Source organism: Esox lucius, chromosome 16 (genome assembly GCF_011004845.1).
Source record: "Esox lucius isolate fEsoLuc1 chromosome 16, fEsoLuc1.pri, whole genome shotgun sequence".
NCBI lineage: Eukaryota > Metazoa > Chordata > Actinopteri > Esociformes > Esocidae > Esox > Esox lucius.
The window spans coordinates 1,069,312-1,095,699 of NC_047584.1; the positions used below are offsets into that span (position 1 = coordinate 1,069,312).

Below are 26,388 nucleotides of genomic sequence, written 5' to 3' on the forward strand. Positions count from 1 at the left end.
TTAAGTATTTTTTTTAATATAGTTATACTTTTTAGCTGCTATATTTTTGTATATAGTTGTTTATATTTTTGGTATTAGTAATAGTCTGTTATTATAATATAACAATAATAGACAATGTGTGTAATTTATATAAAACTGTTTCTGGTTCTGTTTTCTTAATAAATTATTGTTTTGGTTTTTACCTGAGCTTTTTTTTTTTTACACCAAACACTTTAGTGTGGGCAATGAGTAAAAGGTGAGAGTTAATTGAGGAAAATACTTCTTTACTGGTACACACAGAATGTACAAACAATCAATGTTAGCAATTGATTATTTGATAAAATTATCAGCCGAATTAACCAATTCATTAGTTACAAGATAAATTACAGTCTACTCATTTTCATCTCCCTGCTTTGTGCTGCCATGTGGGTTTTCCTGATACATCTCTGAAGCACTTCATCCTTTAGAAATCTTGTTCAACAACAACTCTCCCACAGCTAATCTTTGAGTTCTGCAGCTGGTCTGCTTCAGTATGAGCCACAGAGGCGGTGGAACTCCACAGCAGACACTGCTTGCTGACAATCATTTGGGCAGGAGATGGTTGGTCCCATTGCAAATTATGTTGAGTGGTTCTAGGATGATCCTGTGTGCTGATAATTGTGACAGTATTTAACTAAGGAATATCAGGCATTTAGATATTATAGTCCTATCTACTATCGCTGTATCGTTTCTTGTAATTAACTTGAGAAGCTCTGGTTAGACAAAGTTTGTTCGGGATGTGTGAAGTTTTATCTTCCTTGAAATCTTAGGATATTTATTAAAACTGACATTATACAGTGGGGAGAACAAGTATTTGATACACTGCCGATTTTGCAGGTTTTCCCTCTTATACAGCATGTAGAAGTCTGTAATTTCTATCATAGGTACTCTTCAGCTGTGAGATGTATGATTTTTAAGTAATTAATTTGCATTTTATTGCATGACATAAGTATTTGATTCATCAGAAAAGCAGAACTTAATATTTGATACAGAAACCTTTGTTTGCAATTACAGAGATCAGGGATTTTGGCCCACTCCCCCATACAGACCGTCTCCAGATCCTTCCGGTTTTGGGGCTGTCGCTGAGCAATACGGACTTTCAGCTCCCTCCAAAGATTTTCTATTGGGTTCAGGTCTGGAGACTGGCTAGGCCACTCCAGGACCTTGAGATGCTTCTTACGATAGAGTAGAATGATAGAGTCCCCAGTCGGAGCACTTTCCAGCACCCCTCCCAGAGACTCCAAGAAGGTCGGGTACTCTGCACTGCCAAACAGCAGTGAGAGACCTATCCCTGACCCGTAGGCGCAGGGAAACGACCCTCTCGTTCACCGAGGTAAACTCCAACACATGGCGGCAGAGCTGGGGGGCTATAAGCAAACCCACACTATGGCCCCTGCTGCGCCATACCGGGCAACGTCACAGTCCTCAAAATGTTTTCCATCATAAAGGGTTTGCAGCATTGTCTATTGTAATACAGACTAGACGACTCTCATTCAGGCCCCAATCAGCCAAGGCTTCTCTCATCCCTGTTGCGATGTTCTCACTTGTATGATCCTCTGGGAAAATGCAGTTTAAAGTCCTCATTAATAAAGTGTATGGTCAGACTTCTGTAGGGCTCCATTGTCCGGCTGGACCACAAATCCATTGTTGCTGTATAATATTCCACTTGTGACAGCTCTTTCAACTTGTGCCTTGAATTTGTCGCTCTGGGATGGCAACTTGAGAAAAATAGTTGCGTAATGGCATTACATACTGCTTGTCTAGCGACCGGATGTTTTTAAAACCCTCTTTAGTAACTGTGTTAATTGGTACCATGTCTTTTGGCGACGTGAAATGTTATTGAATATGTGATTTCTCTCGGCCGTTTGTAACCTTTCTCTTATTGTGTAATATTGGCAAATGCATCCGAAATAGATTTTTGCTTTGGACGGCATTGAGATGCTTTGCACTCGTCATACGAAGATTTGTGGTGCCACCTTAAATGATCAAACAAATTGGTCGTGTTGTGGCAACAATTGCAAGGCACTCTCGACAAAGTACCCGTTTTTGGTCAACTCAACATCATCCTGTCTGTAGAAAAAATATTTCCATGTAATTTTTGCAACCAAAAAAAACCCCATAAATCAGAGTACATTACCTTATATCAGGCAGATATAATGCTGGTTTTCCATTAACATTTTTTTAAATATATTGTAGACCTATATATGTTTACCTTAGAAAATCGCACCTTCTGCGGTGTGACTATTGAGGAAGCGTACATCGCAATGTCGATGCTGAAACGATATATTGTGCAGCCCTAGTATAATCACGTCCTCTTCCTTGCCAATTGTTAACATCTCCAGTTGCTTTAAACTTCTGAATTACTCCCCTGATAGTGGAAATTCAGGTGCCAATAATTGCGGCACTTATGTTTTGTAGAAAAATATCTATTTCACAATTCTCATTAATTTTACTTCAAACTTTTGATTTTTGAGAATATTTTGAATGAAAAACCAAGAGGATAAATGCAAAATAAATTCACAGCTCCCTTTGCATATTAGTGGCTATTGTGATTTTATTTTTGCCGGACCGCATAAGCGGAGCCGGCCAAGAAGAGCGAATGTCTCTAACTGAGTGAGTGACTGTCTGACTTATTGAGTTATGAATTATTGAGAGCAATAACATTAATTATTTCTGGTAGATTCCACTATTCTCTCATCTTTTCACTTGGTGAAAAAGTTAGTAATTGTCACCTTTATTGATAGTTATTGTATCAATGTCATTCTCGAATGAAAGAAAAAAAAAAGTTGTTACACAATGAAAGAAAACATACGTTTTTATGCCATGAAAAGAAATAGCTTTGGCAGATTCGCTAGCAATTGCTCAATTCTTATGACTATTCCAGTAAGTTAGTAGATACTAGTAAGTCTATTACTGGCTAATACACTGTTAAAACGGCCAGCGACAAACGCCCTACATAGACGCTATTTATGGTGGAGGTAAACTTAGTAAGAAACGTTAGTCAGTTTAACTGTATCAATGTCATTCGCGCATGACCAATTAACTGTTAAAATGGCCAGTGGCATAAGAGGATTTGTTCATGATAGTCAAGAGGCTATACTGACAGCTGGAAAATGTACAGCTTCATGGTGTAGTGGAACAGCCTTTCAGTGGTCGACCAGGGTTAGAATTTCGAGAGGGCAACACTTTCTATTGTGGGCCGGCTGAACTAGGCTTGCCTGGTTTCTTGTTTATTATTATTTTATGTGCGCTGATGCCAAAGAAAAATGTCAATAGTTACATTTTATTCCTTTAAAGTTCCATTTTGATATCTAGGAACCTAATCTTTTTCATATGGCATGTTGTAGAATAGCCATATCTTTTTAAAGGGTACCGTATGATTTTGTAGTGTACTACTGGCATCAATATAAGCAAAAAAGACCAGTTTATATCTGTAGTTAATGTTTTAAGGTAATGTTTCAAATACTATTTCCCTACAAAATTGATCCAAAGCATTTGTTTACCTGACCATTGTTCTGGAGATACAGGGCAAACAAAATGTTGTACAATATGGTAGAAAAACAATTGTTCTTCGATAAAACATTGAAATACATTTTGTGCAATTTTAGACAATGTTTTAATGCTTTGCTGCCAAGCTTGTAAAATTGTATTTGGGTGTTTTTTGCCTTTGTTCACGATATTTGCCCTGCCAAATAATCATTGCTTTTCTGTAACATGGCATTTATAAAAAAATATATGTATACAGATTACGGTCCTAAATAGTGATGTTGTCCTTCAAAAGTGTAATCATCCGAACATCTCTGCAAGCTGGAATTTCTTCTGTGTCTGTCAAAGAGCGAACGAATATTGTCTGTAACCAGGAGAAAACCCTATCCTCTTAGAATTATACAAAGACACTAACCTTACTTCCCTCATGCCATTTATATTGTTGCAGTAGTGGCCTTGAGAGCTAGCTACAAAATTAGACTAATTTTATACTTTTCAAATAAAACCGTGCAGAGTGCTTGTTCATGATGATAGCATGCTAACTTTAGTAAATGCAGCTAGTGCTGGATGCTAACGTAAATGTGAGCCAGCTGGGTAGTCTTCAAATGAATGGACTATTGGGTAGGGTGGCAAGATGGAAGCATCCAAGCCAGGCTGAAGTTTGCAAAAACATTCATCAAGTCCCCCAAAAGCACATGGGAAAATGTGTTATGGTCTGATGAACCCAAGGTTGAACTATTTGGCCATAATTCCAAAGGGTATGTTTGGGGCAAAAACAACACTGCACATCACCCAACGAACACCATACCCACAGTGAAGTATGGTGGTGGCAGCATCATGCTTTGGTGCTGTTTTTCTTCAGCTGGAACCGGGGCCTTAGTCAGGGTGGAGGGAATTATGAACAGTTCCAAATGGCAGGCAATTTTGGCACAAAACATTTAGGTGTCCGTTAGAAAGCTGAAGAGGAAGTTTACCTTTCAGCACGACAACGACCCAAAGCACACATCCAAATCCACAAAAGCATGGCTTCACCAGAAGAAGATTAATGTTTTGGAATGGCCCGGCTAGAGCCCAGACCTGAATCCAATTGAAAATCTGTGGGGTGATCTGAAGAGAGCTGTGCACAGGAGATCTGACAGATTTGTAGCGCTTTTGTAAAGAAGAGTGGGCAAGTATTACCACATCAAGATGTGCCATGCTTATAGACTCCAACCCAAAAAGACGCTTCAACAAAGGTGCTTCAACAAAGTATTAGTTTAAGGGTGTGCACACCTATGCAACCAGGTTGATTAAAAAATAATAATAATATTGTTCATGTTATAGGTCACATTAAAGGTAGAAAAAGTTCTGACATTATTTATCTTTGTCTAATTCTTTTACATCACAAGAACCTGGCATTTTAACATGGGTTTGTAGACTTTTTATATCCCCTGTATCTATTATGGAAGATCAAAGAGCAGTTGGGCTGTTGTGTTTCAGTCGAAATATTCATATCTTTAATATGTCTAATGGATTTTGGAAGTCTTCTAGCAGAATCAAGCACATCAGAAACAGAGTTTTATTGCCAAATAAGTTTCACAACAAACTAGGAATGGTTGGTTCTTTAGGCAAACTGCAGTGGGTCTAGAAGATTGTTGGTGATGGTCTTGAGGTGGGATTGCACAGGGCGCTCAAATGATTTCATAACCAGAGGTCAGGGCGACGGGTATGTAGTCATTAAATAATAATTTAACCTGCATTGGCATTTGAATGTGGAGGACTCACAATCTATGTGAGAAACTGGGAATGTTTCCAACATTCCAGATCAGAGGCTTGCTGGAAGTTTCCCATTTCAATCCTTGGCTGCAATTTTACCTTGAAGCAATGCAGCTTGCTTATGTCTTTTGGCCAAGACAGTCAAAACAACAAGCTATACTGCCTTTGCGCTGTCATTATATCTTCTCCCTCATTTAGTTTGGCTAGTCTCTGTACTGCAAATAATTGTATTGCCAATTAGCTACCCAATTTCAATATACGGCCTAGCTGTGCCCAACATTAGGGCATAATTTAACAGAAGCCATTACCACATTTCGCTTCACTGTGGCTTAATGGGCTTCTCTTTGATTAGCAGACATCGGCTCAGTTAGGCAGTTGCCTGTCCTCACACTCAAACCATTTCCTCAAAAAAGTGACTTTTTATAAGTGGAACTTAGAACTGAACATTTTACTCTCTGTTTCAGTGGAATTTAATTATGGGAATGACGGGGTGAGGAAAAATGACTGTTCGGGATTAGCAAAAATGGAGCCTGACATGAGAGCTATTTCCAGACATTGTTGACTTGCTTTCTGTTTTTATGAAGCAGCCTTCCTGATCTATAAATGAAGATCAGATTCTGTGTGTGTGCATGCATGTTTTAAGGTTGGACGGTTTGAAGTGAACCTGATCAGTCCGGACAGTAAAACAGTGGTGCTGGAGAAGAAATTCAAAGACATCTCATCCTGCTCTCAGGTTGGTAAAACTTGGTTTGTTTTTCACTTTACTGTGTTCCATGTTTACAGGAAATGTTCTCAAATACAAATCTCCTTCCTGCTGCACATTCCCAAAACCAGTTAATACACATGTTTATGTACAAATCACCCATTTGCATTATGATGGATTTACTTTGGTTGGTTTAGTGGTTTTCTGTGAGACATGGAAAATGTATTGTCTAAAATTATTTTTCTTAAAGGGATAGTTTGTCCAAAAATCATATTAGTAGGTCCTTCCAGCACATATTAACTTTTTAAAACAATTGATTATTCAGCTCTGTCTCAGTCACTAATTAGCGTTATTAGCATCGTACAAATTCATGAATGCAAACCGTACGTACCCCTATTGCAAAGCTGCATTGTAAGCAGAAAACTACTATAAAACACTCCAAACAAAGACAACTGGTGTTGTTTACCTCATAGAACATGATGATGTATTCCTCGAAATAAAGTTTTAATTTTAGCAATATAATTCTCATTTCAAATAAACGGACACCTCCTGTGTTTACTGATCTGTTTTGTTCACAATTGCATCAATCCATGCGTTTGTTCAGGACGAGTAAGCACTCTTTAAAATTGTCTTGCAGTTGGAGGATTGTTGTTGAGCAGGGATGTGAGGGAGGGGCACATGCAAGTAGCTAGATGCCCTCATCTGTTTGCTCCATCTCTTTCCTTTCTTCCTCTCACCTTTCTAATTCCCTCCACTCCACTCCATCTCTTCTTTACTTTGTTCTTCTGTCCTTAATTCCTCTTCCATTATCTTCCTGTCTTTTTTCCTTTTCTCTCTGCCCTGATAGGCTACTAATCTGTTTCTCCTTATACATTTTTTAGGTTCAGAAAAACACAATTCAGACATTCATCAGAATAGCTGAAGTTACCTAAAACTATTGTCCCTGCTACCCCTTTCTCTTTTGCTGCAAAAGATTCAAATATTTCAGCAAACACAACTTATGAAAGAAAAATCAAATCAAATACGGATACATTTTTGTCGCAATTAATGTTTGATCAACAGCTAACATGGCAAAATAGTTAGCTAGCATCATCTAAACGAGGTGAGAATAATTAGTTTTATCTGAAAAGTTGGCTAATTAATATAGTCAAGCCAACAAACGTCTGGTACCTTCAATGTGTGTTCCTATGGTGATCTTCTCCGGGAGAACAAGTATTTTCACGTGCGGTGCTCAGTTTTTTTTGAATGCATTGAGGATGTCCATCCTTCTTGTACAGCTCAACTGCACAGAGCGTATTGGTGGCTCTGATTACTATGACAGTGATCTGTGTTACTCAAATCGCATGCAGAAAAAGGCACACAAAGAGCTAATACCCTTAAGATGTGGAACCCTGACAAATTATTTGTCCAATAAAACATTTTGATTGTTGATTTCTTTTCTTTCTTGATGTGGCAGGAAAGATTTTGCCATGGCGGGGCTTCACAGTAAAATTAACATAACGGACTCACTGAAGTGTATATACAGTAAACAAAAGTTAGTATTTGCTAGCAAGAAAGCAAGTTACCGATTTTGTCTTTGATATTCACCTCGGACAGTCAAAGTTAATTTGCTTGAGAGAGAAAGTAAAATCCATATATATTATGTCTGACACGATCCTCTATTAAAATGTTTTCTCTCGCAAAAATGTTATGTCTCGTTGGCCAAGTGGCTCCATAGATTGTTCCACAATACGACTCGGGAGGGGCAGATGTATTGACCCAATTGCAGAGCGGGTAGAATTTAAGTAACTCAAGATCCACGAGCAGGCAGAAGTCGAAATCAATACTTACAAAGAAAATCCAGAAGTTCAAAGTTTATTTATCAAATGCACCGAATTACACAGCGTTGTCCTGCACAATGAAATGTTTGTGACATGGCACAAACATTAAATATATAAAGCAAAAATATAGCAATAATATAGAAGTGCAAACTAGCAGCAATTTTAAAAAGCTAGGCGAAGCAACATATCTTCACATAGCTTGTTGAGGTTAAAGTTCACGCTCACCTTGATGGCATCACAGCCGAAGAACAGCAGCTGTGTGTGGTGGCTATAGGAAATAGTTTGTTTGATAGTGCCAGTTTGAATTCCGCTAATTCCCCTGGCTTTCAGTGGACAGTTAAAAAAATATATAATAATACAATCTGTGACAGATTACTAAATGTAGTTTGAAGTGTTTTGGAGTAGTTTTCTAATAACTGCTTATAACACTCATTACTGACTAGGACTGAGCTGAATAATGGATTGTTTGAAAATATGACTCATTGGGCCTTCTGGAATATCTTTTAGTGAGTGAACTTTGAGAAAAATATGAATTTTGGACAAACTATCCCTGCAAAGAGAATCTCTTGAAAGAAAAGTATGTGCCTTTCACCATATTTGGGACAGCCACTCACAAGCCACACTTTATAAGGGCTAGGTTACATAGCATCACTAACGTCTTTCTCAACTTGCATGTTATACTATAGTGTTTTGAAACAAGAAAAGGAACCAGGCAAGCCTAATTCAGCTGGCCTGCAATTAGAAGGAATTAATGTTGTCGCCCTCTAGATTTGAACCGGGGTCTCTTATGTGTCTTTAGCCACTAAGTTATACAGTTAGGTCCGGAAATATTTGGATACTGACAAGTTTTGTTATTTTGGCTGTATACCCAAATATATTAAAATTACAGTTAAATAATGAATATGGACTTAAAGCACAGCTTTAATTTATGAGGGGCCGTAAAAGGCATTATTCATTCGGGTAAACTCACATACATACATTCTCCTTTCACATACATATATTTTCACTCATATACATACATTCTCCTTTCACATGCATATATTTTCACTCTCACACATACATACATTCTCCTTTCACATGCATATATTTTCACTCTCACACATACATACATTCTCCTTTCACATGCATATATTTTCACTCTCACACATACATATTTTTTTCTCTCATAAGAATATATTTTTAACTCAAACATTCATACATTTTACTCTTATATTTCTATATTTTAACTCACACACAAATATTTTTCTCTCATATTTCTATATTTTACTTACATATTCATACATTTTTGATCTCATACACATGCAGTCACAATTTTAAATAATATATGTATATAAGCAGAAAATGTATAGAGTATAGTTGAAACGGATGGCGGAACATTTCTCGCGCTGTGATTGGCTTTCAACCTCACCCTATGATTGGCTGAGAAACTCGAGCAGGGACATGTTCAGGACGCGATCAGCATGGACAGAGATGAGACAAACGCTTTGCAGCAAGCCATTGGAATTTTAAGAGCTATTTTAACATGCCCTGATACTATTTCTTCCATTGAGCAGCAAAGAACATGCTCATCTGCACCTAACATTGTTCACAGCACGGCAGAAAGTGAAATGAGACAATTTTTCAGACCAGGGGGCAACTCACCCCATATGGAAAATAAATATATTTTTGCAATTATAGAAAATACATTACAAATTGTATTTTGAAGCCCATATTAAAATGCATTTTTCAGGTCCTGTGAAAGTAAAAAGATGAAATGTAATTACCGACGTATTGATTATTTCACATTTAGGTTTGAAATACATTTTATAGATGTGTACATTACCAAAATACATTTAATCTTATACACAAATATAGTCTAATACACTACTTGCCTCTCTTATCAACCTACTCCTGTTTGGTGTAGTGGTTAGCCTGCTGAACTGTGGAATGTAAGGTTGCAGGTTCAAAACACCACCTAATGATATATTTAGACATGCTTTTTAACAATGCATTAAATACATTTTTACAAATATATTTACGCGGCCAATTTCAAACATTTTTGACATATATTTACCAAATGTGTTCGGAAATATATTTTCCAAATGTATTCGGGAATATATTTAAAATACATGTATTTTTTGTATGGGACAAGTCAGTGCTACAAGACCAAACCGGAGGATCACGGCAGTGTTTGCGATATCAAACGCAGCAGCACTTTGGCAATTGGGTCTCTCGTCCGAGGAAAAGGTAAGAATATATAAGCTTTATTTTTGTGGTGCTGATTTGTATAACTGATTTGATTGTATATTGGTAAGTGACCGCGCTTTTTACCCCCACCTGTCTAGCCTTAACCTCCCACAATTGTGTGCCTTCACTGCACTGACATATTGGAATTTCTGCCGTGCTGTGAACAACGTTAGGTGCAGATGAACATGTCTTTTGCTGCTCAATGGAAGAAATGGTATCAGAGCATGTTAAAATAGTTCTTAAAATTCCAATGGCTTGCTGCAAAGCGTTTGTCTCATCTCCATCCATGCTGATCGCGTCCTGAACATGTCCCTGCTCGAGTTTCTCAGCTAATCATAGGGTGAGGTTGACAGCCAATCAAAGCGCGGGAAATGTTCCCCCATCCGTTTCAACGGATTAAAATATAGAAATATAAGAGCAAAATGTATGAGTGTGTGAGTTAAAAATATATTCCTATGAGAGAAAAAACTGTATGTATGTTAGAGTGAAAATATATCTATGTGAAAGGAGAATGTATGTATGTGTGAGAGTTATAATATATGCATGTGAAAGAAGAATGTATGTATGTGAGAGTACCAGAATGAATAATGTCTTATACGGCCCCTCATAATAATTTGTGGGTATTGTTATGGAACTTTTTGACCAGGGGGGGTTTGAGAAATGTCTGTCTTTCCATTTGGCTGATATTTAGATATTTACTTTGATTGTTACACACATGTCTGTATAATATCAGATGATTAACAGGTATTTGGGCCATGTCCTCCTGCCTAGACAAAGAAGGGTGTCAGTCTTTTGTTCCTCAGGAATGTGGTCCTTGGGAGGAAGTAAGATCAATTGGATCTTTAGGTAAACACAACAGTAAACATTATTGCAGCAAGGATAAGGTGGGGGAGGAAAGTATTTGACTTGTGTGATAGAACAAAGGGAATGTGTTTTATTGACAGGACAGTTGGCAGCATCTAACCACACCCCTTTTTCTATGCGTCTCTCTTATTTGCAAATAATGATTAATAAACTGTTTAATTGTGCCAACAGAATTTCGTCTCTGTACTTCCTTCTAAGAAGAGTTCTGATCGATAGAATTACCATCACAGTATTCACATTCAAATTAGAGGAAGTGTTTAGGAATTACATTTCTTTAATATTTAGCCCCCTCTTTTTCAAGGGGCCAAAAGTAATTGGACAACTGACTCAAAAGCTGTTTCATGGACAGGTGTGGGCTATTCCTTCAATATTCTGTCATCACTTAAGCAGGTGAAAGGTCTGGAGTTGATTACAATTGTGGCATTTGGAAGCTGTTGCTGTGAACCCACAACATGTGGTCAAAGGAGCTCTCAATGCAAGTGAAACAGGCCATCCTTAGGCTGCAAAAAAAAATCCATCAGAGAGATGGCAGGAACATTAGAAGTGGCCAATTCAACAGTTTGGTACATTCTGAGAAAAAATTATGCACTGGTGAACTCTGCAGCACAAAAAGGCCTGGACATCCAGGGAAGTCAACAGTGGTGGATGATCGTAGGATAATTTCCTTGGTTAAGAAAAACCACAACATCCAGCAAAGTGAATAACATTCTCCAGGAGGTAGGCCTATCATTATCCAAGTATACCATGAAAAGAAGACTTCACGAAAGCAAATACAGAGGGTTCACCACAGGGTGCCAACCATTCATAACCTCAAGAATAGAAAGGCCAGATTAGACTTAGCCAAAAAACATTTAAAAAGACAGCCCACTTCTAGAACAGCATTCTTTGGACAGAAGAAACTAAGATCAACCTGTACCAGAATGATGGGAAGAAAAAAGTATGGAGATGGCTAGGAACAGCTCATGATCTGAAGCACAACACATCATCAGTAAAACACGATGGAGGCAGTGGGAAGGCATGGGCATGCATGGCTTCCAGTGGCACTGGGTCACTAGTGTTTATTGATGATGTGACAGAAAACAGGAGCAGCCAAATTAATTCTGAAGAGTATAGGGATATATTGTCTGCTCAGATTCAGCCAAATTCAGCCAAATTGATTGGATGGCGCTTCACGTTACAGGTGGACAATGACCCAAAACATACTGCCAAAGCAACCCAGGAGTTTAAGGCAAAGAAGTGGAATATTCTGTAATGGCTGCGTCAATCGCCTGATCTTAACCCGATCCAGCATGCATTTCACTTGCTGAAGACAAGACTTGAGGCAGAAAGACATGCGAACAAACAACTGAAGACTGTTGTAGTAAAGGCCTAGCAAAGCGTCACAAAGGAGGAAACCCAGTGTTATATGTCCACACGTTCCTGACATCAAGCAGTCATTGCCAGCAAAGGATTCTCGATAAAGTATTACAAATGAAAATTTTTGTAAAGTTTGTGTTAATTTGTCCAGTTACATTTGAGCCCCTGAAATATGGGAAATCAACATCTGCACTTCAATTGTCTCTTGGTTGTTCAATTTCAAATCCATTGTGGTGGTGTACAAACCCAAAATTATTACAATTGTGTCAGTGTACAAATATTTCCGGACCTCACTATACGTGTGCTGAGTGTTTTGCACTGTTAAAACAATTTGTCGGTTCTAAATGGTAGTTCCCTACATTAGCTAACATCCAAACCAACAATATGTATAACAGGGTTGATACACTATATTCAATGTGTTAAGTTAGAATGAGATTACTGTAAGGACCGATTGGAACATGGCAATAAATTGCGTCTCGACATTGGATCATTTTGTCACGCATTAACATCACACCAAGTTTGAATATTTAGCTAGACACCATTAAGCATGGTTTTAAACTGATTGTTTCTTAAGTTTATTTCCACCACAAATGGTATCTATGAACTGTATTGCTTTTGCCACTGGCCGTTTTAAAAGCTTATTAGCCAGTAATAGGCCTACTAGTACCTTCTTACTACTTGTAATAGTCATAAGAATTGAGCAAATTCTATTCATTTCATTTCATGGCACAACAACAATTGTTTTTCTTTCATTTGTGAATCACATTATGTCATTATATAGGTGACGATAACTTACCTTGTCGTCTAGTGAGAAGACAAGAGAATTATGTAAACCCTTCCTCTTCTACTGGGGTTGTGGTCTATATTACCTCAAAAAGCATGCACGGACGCAAACTTTTAAAATCCACCAGAAATAGTTGCAATATTACCATAAACAGTTTTATTTTAGTCTTACTATAATGTAGCTACTGAAGCTTGTAGCCTGCAAAGTTTTTGTCTATCCTGAACAAATCCTAATGAATACATTATCCTGACAGAGGTGAGGATCGAACACAGGTCACGCAAATGGCAGTCTGCGTCTCTAACCACTGTGCTATTTAACAATGGGTAGTCAAGTCAGCCATTCAGTAAGACAAGTTCGCTCTTCTTGGCCGGCTCCGTTTATACGGTCCGGCAAAAATGTTATGACTTTTCTCTGACCAGACCTGGATTCTTCAGCATTTTACTGAACCTACTTGAAGTGCCTAATCAGCTGCAGTTTAAGTTTTTTGTCAAGTCTAACACAGCCAAATTATTAGAAGGAAAGCAAAAATGTTTAACCCATGTCAGTACATTATACCTAGTGTATACAGCTGTACTTTAGTGTATTATGATGATGATGATAAATTGAGTTGTACATTTTACTACTGACTTAGGGTATTAACAAGACCGACCACTTTGGATTCGTCTGTCGTGACTCGGGAGGTTCTGGTCCGGGTCAGTATGTGTGCTATGTGTTCCAGTGTGCGTGCGAATCTCTGGTGAGTATATGCTAGCTCCTCCCACTGCACACACACCACCTGCACATTTCATTAGTCCCTGACTGACTCTGTGGTTTCGGCTAAGTGCAATAGAGCAATGTAGTCGTCATCTCAATTGGAAGGATTTGTGATGAGTTTTTATCAAGCCCTGTGTAATAACCTGACTTGACTAATTATGGTCAAGCTCATGAGTAGTTGAATGAATGCTTTGTGTCTTACAGCCAGAGTATATTGAAAGGATTGTGATATTTGTTTTGCCCTTGGGCCATATATGAATGAACTGTTGGTATTATTCCTGGGTTGTAACTGTTGACTTAAGCTATAATGCACAATTAAGTCTACCTTAGCTATTTTACATAAAAATCTGCTATAATTTGTAGGTTCTGCAATAGTTGTCTCTGGAAAGGAATGGTATGTTTGTACTGTTGTGGAGTTAGAATGGTGTGGGTGTGTGTGTGGGTCTGTGTGCGGGTGCCTTTAGGTTGATGAGGTGATGCTGACACTAAAGCAGGCCTTCAGTACGGCAGCAGCTCTGCAGAGCGCGAAGACGCAGGTCAAGTTGTGTGAGGCCTGTCCAATGCACGACCTGCACAAACTCTGCGAGAGAATTGAGGGTACGCCACGGCAATATTCTGTTTATTGGTATTGCTTTACAAATTAAGAGAGTGAAAACAACAAGAATTGACATCTACACAATAAATAGGTGTCAGTTTTAAACTATTTATATATGTTTTTGGGGGGTGCTCAATAGTAAATACATTTGGATACTTTTTGTGTGCCAATCCAGGTCTGTATCCTCCAAGGGCCAAGCTGGCCATCCAAAAATTCCTCTCTCAACTGACAGACAAGGAACAGGTTGACATCTTTGAGCGGGTTCAGGTAAAAACCTTACTACCTATACCATTGACTTTCTCCATTATCACAAAAACAATGTTTTATTATATTTCAGCTTGACTAGTTCCATGTCCGAAAGTGGTTGTTTTGAATAGATAAGATTCAACTTAATTGCCATTGTACAAGTACAATGCAATGAAATGCAGTTAGCATCTAACCAGAACTGCAAATAGAAGAGGGCAGAACATTTTTAGTATTTAGTATACAGTGGGGAGAACAAGTATTTGATACACTACTGATTTTGCAGGTTTTCCTACTTACAAAGCATGTAAAGGTCTAATTTCTATCATAGCTACACTTCAAATTTAAGAGACAGAATCTAAAAAAAAAATCCAGAAAATCACAATGTATGATTTTTTTATATTTAATTTGCATTTTATTGTATGACATAAGTATTTGATCACCTACAAACCAGTAAGAATTCCGGCTCTCACAGCTGTTGGCACAATTATTAGAAAATGGAAGAAATTCAAGATGACGGTCAAACTCCCTCGGTCTGAGGCTCCATGCAAGATCTCACCTCGTGGGGCATCAATGATCATGAGGACATTGTAACCCCAAGATCCTGGAGCACATGTCCAGGCCCGTCTGAAGTTTGCCAATGACCATCTGGATGATCCAGAGGAGGAATGGGAGAAGGTCATGTTGTCTGATGAGACAAAAATAGAGCTTTTTGTTTTAAACTCCACTCGCCGTGTTTGGAGGAAGAAGGATGAGTACAACCCCAAGAACACCATCCCAACCATGAAGTATGGAGGTGGAAACATCATTCTTTGGGGATGCTTTTCTGCAAAAGGGACATGACGACTGCACCGTATTGAGGGGATGATGGATGGGGCCATGTATTGTGAGATCTTGGCCAACAACCTCCTTCCCTCAGTAAGAGCACTGAAGATGGGTCGTGGCTGGGTCTTCCAGCATGGCAACGACCTGAAACACACAGCCAGGGCAACTAAGGAGTGGCTCCATAAGAAGCATCTCAAGATCCTGGAGTCTCCAGACCTGAACCCAATAGAAAATCTTTGGAGGGAGCTGAAAGTCTGTATTTGTAATGAATGGTGGTGTTGCGAGAGCAAGGAACCAGGTGCAGGCAGGAGTAGTCGGTGTTGAATCTTTAATTAAACAAAACACTGAGCATAACAAAACCAAAACAAAAGTAAATGGCTGACTTCAGCAGCAAAACGATTTACATAAAGATATTCAAGACTTGCATATAACAGCAACACACAACATCAAACATGACGACATCAATGATCCACACTGTGGGGAGCAGAGGGGAAACATTTAAACACATACAAATTAGCAAATGGGGACCTGGTGTGAACGATAATTGAAGACATGTTACACAACAAGTCCGGGATGCGTTCGTGGGGTGTTTGGAACTGAAGGTGTATGGAACGGTGGCGTTGCTGCTCACCGTACCATGGCAGTATTGCCCAGCGACAGCCCCGAAACCTGAAAGATCTGGAGAAGGTATGTATGGAGGAGGGGGCCAAAATCCCTGCTACAGTGTGTGCAAATCGGGTCAAGAACTACAGGAAACGTATGATCTCTGTAATTGCAAACAAAGGTTTCTGTACCAAATATTAATTTCCGCTTTTCTGATGTATCAAATACTTATGTCATGCAATAAAATGCAAATTAATAATAAAAAATCATACAATGTGATTTTCTGGATTTTTGTTTTAGATTCCGTCACTCACAGTTGAAAAAAAAAAACACAGTTCAAGAGTTCCTATGATAAAAATGTGACTTCTACATGCTTTGTAAGTGGGAAAACCTGCAAAATCGGCAGTGTATCAAATACTTGTTCTCCCCACTGTATGTATATTACAAGTGGAATGTATAGATGTGCAATGAAGGCAAATGTAGTACAAATGGCGATACTAAATGTGCAATTAAGGCAAGTACAAGTATTAAGTATAGTATATGTTACAAGTGGGATAAATAGTTACAAATGGTAGTTTTAAGTGGTATTCTAAATGTGCACTTGAGGCAAATTGAAGGAGTAAGGTAGCATGTGCAACTGGGATGCAGAGATAGCAGCAATGAGCGTCTTGAGGTAGATCTGCATATGTAACAAATGAAAAATGTATGATGATTGCCACATGCCCTGTGCAGACACCTCTTGCGCTGGACATCTATGATGGCTGGGGCTAAGCACCAGTGATATGCTGGGCGGTTTTCAATACCAGTTGCAGGGCCTTCCAGTTGGCTATGAATTGCTAAACCACACTGTGGCGCAGTTAGAATGCTCTCGATTGTGCAGCGGTAAAAGTTCCAAAGGATCTTTGAGGACAGTCAGGCCTCCTCAAAAAGTACAGGTGCTGCAGCGCCTTTTTGACCAGAGCTGAGGTGTTGAGGGTCCAGGAGAGGTCCTCGGAGATGTGGACACCCAGGAATTTGAAGCTGTGACACATGCTCCACCGAAGTGCCATCAATGAGAACTGGGGTGTTACCGTAGCCTTTAGATTTCCTGTAATCCACAATGAGCTCCTTGTTTTTCTTTGCGTTGAGGGCCAGGTTGTTGTCAACACACCATGCCGCTAGGCGATTGACATCTTCCCTATAGGCTGACTCATCATTGTCACTGATCAGGCCTACCACCGTGGTGTCTGCGAACTTGTCGATGGTGTTGGAACTGTGTACAGGAACGCAGTCGTGGGTGAAGTTTTCTAACCTGACAGACTGGGGTCTGTTGGTTAGGAAGTCCAAAGTCCAGTTGCAGAGAGAGGGGCTGATCCCTAGGTCATGGAGTTTGTTGACCAGCCTAGAGGGGATGACTGCTTTGAATGCTGAGCTTAAGTCTATGAATAGCATTCTCACATAGGTGTTGGTTTTGTCCAGGTGGGTCAGGGCTGAGGGTAAAGCTGTGGAGATGGTGTCCTCTGTAGACCGGTTCAACCTGTAGACCGGTTCAACCTGTTTAACTCACCTGAAGGAGAAGTCTCTGACTGTGGGGGTAGGGTTCTTTGGCCGTAAGTCTGTGATGGATTGGATGTCCTGCCACATGCGTCAGGTTTTGGGGTTGTTGTTGAAGTGCTCCTCAATCTGCAGTTTGTGGTCATTTTTAGCCTTCTTGATGCCCTTTTCAGGTTGGACCTGGATGAGCTGTAGGCCTCTGCATTGCCAGATCTGAAAACAGCGTTGCATGCCTTTAGCAGTTTTCAAGCCTCTGGCTGGGGTCTTTATTAGTTTACGGGTAGTGACATTGAAACATATGCTTTCGCATCTGCATCAACAATGTCCGTATGGGAGTCAAGGGTGGCTTGAGTGGCAAACAAACTCCAGTCTATGTGTTGAAACTGGTGCTTTAGAAGTGAGTCTGACCCCTATGGCCAGACTTGGACTGTCCTCACTGATGGTTTCACATATTTAATTAGGTGAAATTTTTTGCAATTGGTCTTAATAAAAAATCTAGTTGGCTACTTTTTGGCTACCTGTAGTCCTAATGAAGAAGCCCAACCCAAGCACCATGAATAGATAACATTTCATAAATGGCAGTAACTAGTGGCTAAGTCATAAGAGAACAGGTCACCCATATGAGCTAATTTTCTTCCATGGAATTGTTCCTGGCCACTGTGCTCTTACTTTTGCCTTGCTTTTTGGAGTATCCCCTGTGTTTTCGTGTGAAATTTTATTGAATGTGTTGATTCATTTTAGTATTTTACCCTGTAGAGGATGAAGCCTGCGTCGGACCAGGAAGAAAATGAGCTAGTGATTCTCCAACTTCGCCAGCTGTGTGGAACCAAGCAGAAGTCCCACCTCCACATAGGAGAGGCCCCCCAGGTAATATCCTTTCACCTTTACAAATGGCCTGCCTATAGGTTGATGGTTACTCTTTTGGTGTCTCTCACAGTTTCTTCCCATTTTTCACTCACACATTCATGCTCTTGCGGTGGCATTTTCTGTTTTGGCAGCAGCAGTGCAGAGCATGATCAGTTGGAATGAAGTTTTCCCATGTTCAAACTGCTGATGCATAACTGGAAATATTAAAGGGGCTATCCCATCCATCCTATTTCTTCCATCTTGTGGAAGTCAGCTGAATTACTGCAAACAATTACTGCAACAATTTAACACTAAAACTGCCAAATGCCTACGCCAATTGGCGTAATTTGTAATTTTGTTTGTAATTAAAATAAAACTGCCATTTTGAAAGCTACTCCCTCCTATTTCCATGTCTTTTCCTAAATAGGCGTATTTTACATTGTTCCGTTGTTGTTATTCTAAACTGATGAACAGAAAACGATTTAGAGACGATTTACCCGATATTACAAGTTACTGTCCCTTTTTTAGGAGAAAAGGCTAAACTAAATCGCACACACCATCTTGTCTCTCTTTGATTTTTCTCTGCTTATTTTACTGAAGATTAAGAAATTGAATACATGTTTACATTCTTTTTCAGTTACACTTGCATGTCTATCTTGGGAACCTAGTCTAATCGAATCTAATAAATAGCAAGGGAATAGCAATGGATGAATGGGCGATAACCCCATCAACCTAGACACACCTATGCATGTGACTGAAGTGTGATGATGAGGGTAGAAAGTGTATATAATCTGAACTCGGTGAGCAAGTCAGACACAACATAGACATAACAAACCAAACCCTATGATTTGAGACCCTGACAGCATTGCAGGTGCTGAAAGATTTAGATTAGATGGAGTCAGATGGAGGATCAGAAATAGATCCCGGAATCGACGTGTCGGATGCCGGGTCTTCATCTGATTAAGATATTGAAATGCCAATGCCTGAGCCTCCTCGCAAAAACAAAACAAAAAACAAACCAACGGCAACCCCAAATGCCACTGCGTTACTCTTTTGGTGTCTCTCACAGTTTCTTCCCAGGAGTCTTATCAACTTTATCAATTTTATTTCTACGAATAGGATGTAGCTTATGTGTTATTCATTCTTTGAAATGTATCGTGTTTATCAAGCAACCATGCTTTAGGCCTATGTAGACTATGCGCATATCCTTTGTCACAAACTGATTATTTTACCTTGTACATTATCAAAATGAAAACTAAATATTAAAGGATTTACCTTTGAATAATTGAATTGTTGAGTAATACTTTTTTTTTTACATTTGTAGGGCCTATTAAACAAATTAAAATACTCTAGCCTGTGTTCTTAAAACAAATCGTTCTATGTATTCTTTTTTTTATGATAAAACCTTTTCCATTTAAAACAAACAAATTAAGTAATTCATAATTTTTTTATACTTCTGTATAGTTTGATGACAACTCGTTAGATGAACTGATGCTCTGGCTGGATGGTGATGGCGATGGTGCTGAGGAGAATGTCCATGCTAATAGGGATGATTCGTATGTTAATGATGCCAAACGGTGTTCGGCTGTGGCGGTTATAAGGGGTAAAAAAGGCCTGGCGGTTCTAGTGTTAAATGGCACAGAGGTTACCTATTGTTTTCTTAAATTTAACAGAAATGTAGTGAACTGTGTAGCAATTTAGCAATCAGTAAATGACAGAGGGGTTTTGCTTGCCCGTGTCTGCCACTGCTTGTTTGAAAAGCAGTGATTGCATTTCTTAGTGATGGAAGAGAGGGAGGGTGCTGCTTTTCCTGTTGACAGCATAAGCCGGTGGCTTCTGTTGACCAATAGAAATGTTGCATTTTCAGATGCACTTTTGAAAGCGCTTGAAATAATTTATAGTGAGTAAATGTTTTCATTCACTTTCTATATCAGGGGTCACCAACCTTTTGAAACTGAGAGCTCCTTTTTGGGTAACGATAAATGCATAGGGCTACCAGTTTGATACACACCTTTTATTATATGTTGTTATTAATAATTAAGGATATTAATTTATGTGAAAACACTGATCATGTTCATTTATTTCTCACAATAATTATCAACAATGATTTTACAAGGTAGGAAACAGATAAATATCAATATGCATCATTTTAGTTCTATAAATCTCTGCAAGTATTCATTCATCATCTTCCGCTTCATCCGGGGCCGGGTCGCGGGGGCAGCAGTCTAAGCAGAGATGCCCAGACTTCCCTCTCCCCAGACACTTCCTCTAGTTCTTCCGGGGGGAGACAGAGGCGTTCCCAGGCCAGCCGGGAGACATAGTCCCTCCAGCGTGTCCTAGGTCTTCCCCGAGGTCTCCTCCCGGTGGGACGGGACCGGAACACCTTCCCAGGAAGGCGTTCCGGAGGCATCCGAAACAGATGCCCAAGCCACCTCAGCTGACCCCTCTCGATGTGGAGGAGCAGCGGCTCTACTCTGAGCTCCTCCCGGGTGACCGAGCTTCTCACCCTATCTCTAAGGGATCGCCCAGCCACCCTGCAGAGAAAGCTCATTTCGGCCGCCTGTATCCGGGATCTTGTCCTTTCGGTCATGACCCAAAGCTCATGACCATAGGTGAGAGTAGGAACCTAGATTGACCGGTAAATCGAGAGCTTCGCCTTGCGGCTCAGCTCTTTCTTCACCACGACAGACCGATACATCGACCGCATTACTGCAGAAGCTGCACCGATCCGTCTGTCAATCTCCCGTTCCATCCTTCCCTCACTCGTGAACAAGACCCCTAGATACTTAAACTCCTCCACTTGAGGCAAGCACTCTCCACCAACCTGAAGTGGGCAAGCCACCCTTTTCCGACTGAGGACCATGGCCTCGGATTTGGTGGGGATGAGAATCAGTACCTCTGCAAGTATTTACATTTTCAAATGATCACTTGTACAAAGTGTTTAACCGCCACTAACAATTTTTTTTAAATCATGCACTACGTTGCACCATGTTTATACTAATTATCAATTATGTAACATACAAAAATCCACTTTCAGATTTGTTAATAATTCTTATCACATTTTGAATGTATCACCAAATATGCAGCATTTTTAACAAAATTATCATATGTTACATTTTACAAACACATTTGTCACGATTTTTCAATAATTGAATCCTGCTTTGCTATTGCAGTGCCATGTTGCCACTGAGAACATCTGGTATCTGTTTCTTTGTCTGTTAATGAGAAACCTGGCATTGCATGCTGTGCAGCAGTGAATTGTAATCTGGGGTGTAACTTGACACTGCAACTCTGAGTGAGTCTTGCAGATGTGCAAAAGTTTGGTGCAGCCTGATAGGCTTTGAGGTGGAGGTCATTTCCACCTGTCCAGCATCCAAGCTGAACATTGCATGTAGTTGCTCAGAAGTGCATGTTGTGTCCACGTTCATGAAAGGATTAGAAATGAATTATACACATGGCTTAAGCTGATCAAGGTCAGAAAACCTGTTCAAACTCTTGCCCAAGTCTGTTTATGACTTGAGAGAACTTTTCTGCAACTTTGTCAAAAGTTTCAGACACAGAAGCCTTGTCTTTCAGCACCATCTGCACAGAGGGAAAGTGCAGCACCTTTTTTCTCTGTAAATGCACAGATAAAATGTTAATCTGGGCTTTAAATGCATTTGAAGCACTTATCATGTCAGCAACAGTCTTAACTTTGCCTTGCAGCTCAAAGTTCAAATGGTTCAGTTTCCCAGTAATGTCCGTTAGAAATGCAAGGTCAAGTGTGCACTCAATTCTTTGATTTCGCCCAAAAGTGACAAAAAACGAACCAAAATATCTCCCCTGCTGAGCCATCGGATAGTAGCAGTTCAACATATTCAGCTGAAAGCTCTTCCAATAGCACCTTGAAGGTTCTGTGCTGTTTAGCTCTGGAGCGGATGCTGTTTATGAGCTTCACGACAGGAGTCATCACGTGCCCAAAGCCAATCACCTTTGCACATAACGCCTGCTGGTGAATTATGCTGTGGTAATGCATACAGTTTGGGATCTCTGTGTCACCTTTACAGTGAGCGATGAATCCTATATGTCGGCCGATCATAGCAGGAGCCCTGTCTGTAGTCACTGATACCAGCTTTTCCAATGGTACACTTTTCTTCAGCGAAAATCTCCTTTACCGCGTTATATGTCAACTCCCCTCGTAGTTGTCTTTAGGTGCAGTAGTGTCAGAAGTTGTTTCGTTTGTGGGGATATCAACAGACACCATCCGGAGAAAGACCATCAGCTGCACTGTACTGCTGCTGTCCACGGACTTGTCACACTGGATGCTAAACCACCTGCACTTCGCCAGATCCTGGTCCAGCTGATCGGCCGAGTTCCTGGACATAGCCGACACTCTTCTAACCATTGTAGTTTCCCCCAGTTGAACATCAGAGCGAGTGGAAATTACATCGGTTCCATATTTCTTGTCTTTAAGCACAGTTTTTGCAATTATCATCATTGCTTCTTTGAAAACCTCCCTCTCTGAAAATGTAGAAAACAGTGCAGCCAAGCCTTAATTCTAGCATAAACTTCCCAGAAAGAATACATATTGTCATTGGATTTTTATCATAATTTGATAATTGCTTCATAATCAACTCCATTATTATACATTTTCAAAATATGCTCGCCGCAAGACATCCCGGTCGCTTCAATGTTCATCCAACTCTAGCTTACGTCCAGTTCATTTTCCTGTCCATCTGGACTGTGCTCTCCCCTCATTGCCCATCCATCCTGCTCAACATCCCGCTTAACATCACTCTTCGCCTGTCCATCCTGCTCAAAATCACTCATCGCCCGTCCGCCCACCTTAACATCCACTCGAGGGCTCCTCCTAGCAAGGACATCCAAGTGACCGTTATGGACATCCACGTCACTCTGAGGGACGTACTGTGAATTTGGACGATGCTACTAATGCTAATTACAGGCTGGTGAATAATTGCTTGTTGTGAAAAAATATTTCACCCAAATATTAATCTAGGTTGAACTATTCCTTTAAGGAGAGAACTTCTAGAAGTTAAACAGCTACAGCCCTCTTGTTTTGCTTACTTAACTACCTATTTTTTGATGGAGGGATTTAGAGGATAGTAGTGTGCACTCAAATGCTGATGGTGGTGTGAAATACAAGTGCTGATGGTACCGTAGTCCAACATTCACCTATCTTATGTTTACTACTGCATCCCTGCTTGCTTAGTAAAGTTGTGTTCTTCAGTTTTTCAATGGCTGAAAGTATATAAAAAAAATCCCTTGCAGCACTTTAGGTTTTCTAGCCGTGAGTATCACTTTAGGTTCCATTGCATGTCAATCTTTCTGAGATATTACACTGGTCACTCAAAGAATTACGGTAGTAAAGGGATAGTTTGTCCAGAATTCTTATTTTTCTCGAAGTTCACTTACCGAGAGATATCTCAGAAGGCACATAGTCATATCTTCAAACAATCCATTATTCAGCTCTGTCCCTGTCTGTAATGAGCGTTATTAGCATTGTCCAAATTCATGAATGGAAACTGTTCATACCGCTATCGCAAAGCTGCATTGCAAGCGGGAAGCTACTCCAAAACACTTCAAACTGCATTCAGTAATCTCTAGCATCGTTTTTTTTTAAACTGTACTCTGAAGAAACAACCGGCGGAACTGGCTGAATTCAAACTGGCACCAGCAAACTATTTCCTATAGCCACCATACACAGCTTCTGTTCTTCGGCACTGATGTCATCGAGGTGAACATGAAATTGAATGGCAACAAGCTATGTGAAGATAGGTTGCTTCGCTTAGCTTTTTAAAATTACTGCTAGTTTGCGTTTATGTATATTATTGCTATATTTTTTGTTGTATTTTTGCTTTATATATTTCTTAATACTTACTATATAGAAATCATGTGCCATGTCACAATAATTTAATTGTGCAGAATAACTGTGTTATTCGGTGCATTTGATAAATACACTTTGAACTTCTGGATTTCCTTTGTTTGAATCAATGTTGAATTCTGCCTTCTCGTGGATTTTGAGTAAATTAAATTCTACCCGCTCTGCAATTGGGACAATACCTCTGCCTCTCCTGAGTCGTATTGTGGGAGAATCAATGGAGCAACGAGACATAACATTTTTCTATTATTGAATTATTTTAATACACATGACCCATGTTCACTTAGAAGAGGACTAAAGGCGAATGCAATTCCATCAAGTTACCCAGTTTAACCTGTGGAGACGAGACAGATTGTAAGTAATACTTCCAATTGCCATGTTATAATACACATTAAAGTACACATTGCCTCCGGATATTCTGGGCAAGGGTTGGGGATTAACGTGTTCATCATTGCCCCCATTAGCTGCTGTCCAAGCTTCTATTAGGTCAATTCATCATCTGTGTATTATGGTTAGAACAAATAAGGCTCAATCCCCCGAAAAGTTTTCTTCCTGCTCATATTCAGTGTCAGTCATCATATATACAGTATGGGTTTTACTTTCTTTCTCAAGCAAATTAACTTTGACTGTCCGAGGTGAATATCAAAGATGAGATGGGTAACTAGCTTTCTAGCTAGTGAATACTAACTTTTGTTTACTGTGTATACACATTTTCTTCCCGATCAAACACATGGATTGATAAAATTGTGAACAAAACTGATGAGTAAACACAGGAAGTACCCGTTTATTTGAAATGAGAATTAATTTGTGAAAATTAAAACTTTATTTCGAGGAATACGATATTGTCATGTTCTTTGAGGTAAACAACACTCCTTAGTTTGGAGTGTTTAATAGTAGTTTTCCACTTGCAATGCAGCTACAGTTGTGCTCAAAAGTATCCATACGCATGGAGAATTGGTAATATGTACCATTTGTAAAGAAAACGTGAGTGAGCAGGCAAAGCACGTCTTTTATTTCTTATGGGATTCATATTCAACTGTAGGTTATACCAGAATGGCCCAATCAAATGGCAACAAAGAAAATGTTTTACTGACCCCTATTCAAAAGTCTGCATACCCTTAGATCTTAATACTTTGTATTGCCCCCTTTAGCATCAATGACAGCATGCAGTCTTTTGTAATAGTTGTCAATGATGTCCTGAATTCTTGCAGGTGATATAGCTTCCCATTCGACTTGGCAAAATTCCTCCAGGTCATGCAAAGTCTTTGGTCATCTTGCCTGCACGTTTGAGATCTCCCCTGAGAGGCTCGATGATATTAAGGTCGGGAGACTGTGATGGCCACTCCAGAACCTTCACCTTTTTCTGCTGTAACCACTGGAGGATCAACTTGGCCTTGTGCTTAGGGTCATTGTCGTGCTGGAAAGTCCAAGAACATGGTTGTGACCATAAAGCTCTATTTTGGTCTTGTCACTCCAAATTGCCATTTTCACCTGTGTGTGTCACCTTGTGTGTCTGTAACATGGCCAAACATTCAAGGGTATGTAAACTTTTGCCCAGGGCCATTTGGGTGATTTATGTTATTATGATTTCAAAAGGAGCCAAGCAGCTATGTGATAATAAATGGCTTCATATGATACTATTCTTAAATAAAATACTTTTTTTTTGCATGGTCATATTTTCAAAATCAATGCAATTATTTTGCCAGGGTATGAAAACTTATGAGCAAATGTATGTACAGTTTCCATTCATTCATTTGTAGAATACTAATAATGCTAATTACTGACTGAAAAATAAATGAATAATGGATTGTATTAAAAAATGACTATGTGCCTGAAGGAGCTATTTGGGGTAAGGGGACTGTCACCACAATATGATTTTTTGATGAACTATCCCTTTAATAGGCCTTCCTCACTCTAGAACAGAGTACTTTACAATGAGTACATGGTGTATTTGGACCTATTATAGATAGATTTGTAAACAATGGCTTATGACAAAAAATTTGATCAAGGCACAATCTTACCATGTCAGTAATTGCTTAAAAACTAAATTGATCAATAATGTGAATTTCTTTATCTCACTCTTGTCCGGCCTTTGGATAA

At 39.5% G+C, this 26,388-nt stretch overlaps 1 protein-coding gene across 2 annotated transcripts in view; it reads left to right on the forward strand.

Moving 5' to 3' along the window:
- Positions 1-26,388, forward strand: part of tbc1d4 (TBC1 domain family, member 4) — a 153,237-nt gene that overhangs the window by 61,154 nt on the left and 65,695 nt on the right. For both annotated transcript variants that reach the window (XM_013132835.4, XM_013132836.4), the window contains exons 5-9: positions 5,903-5,992; positions 13,644-13,748; positions 14,230-14,362; positions 14,536-14,627; positions 18,321-18,431. In XM_013132835.4, the coding sequence (XP_012988289.2) occupies positions 5,903-5,992; positions 13,644-13,748; positions 14,230-14,362; positions 14,536-14,627; positions 18,321-18,431 (531 nt within the window). The remainder of the gene's footprint in view (positions 1-5,902; positions 5,993-13,643; positions 13,749-14,229; positions 14,363-14,535; positions 14,628-18,320; positions 18,432-26,388) is intronic.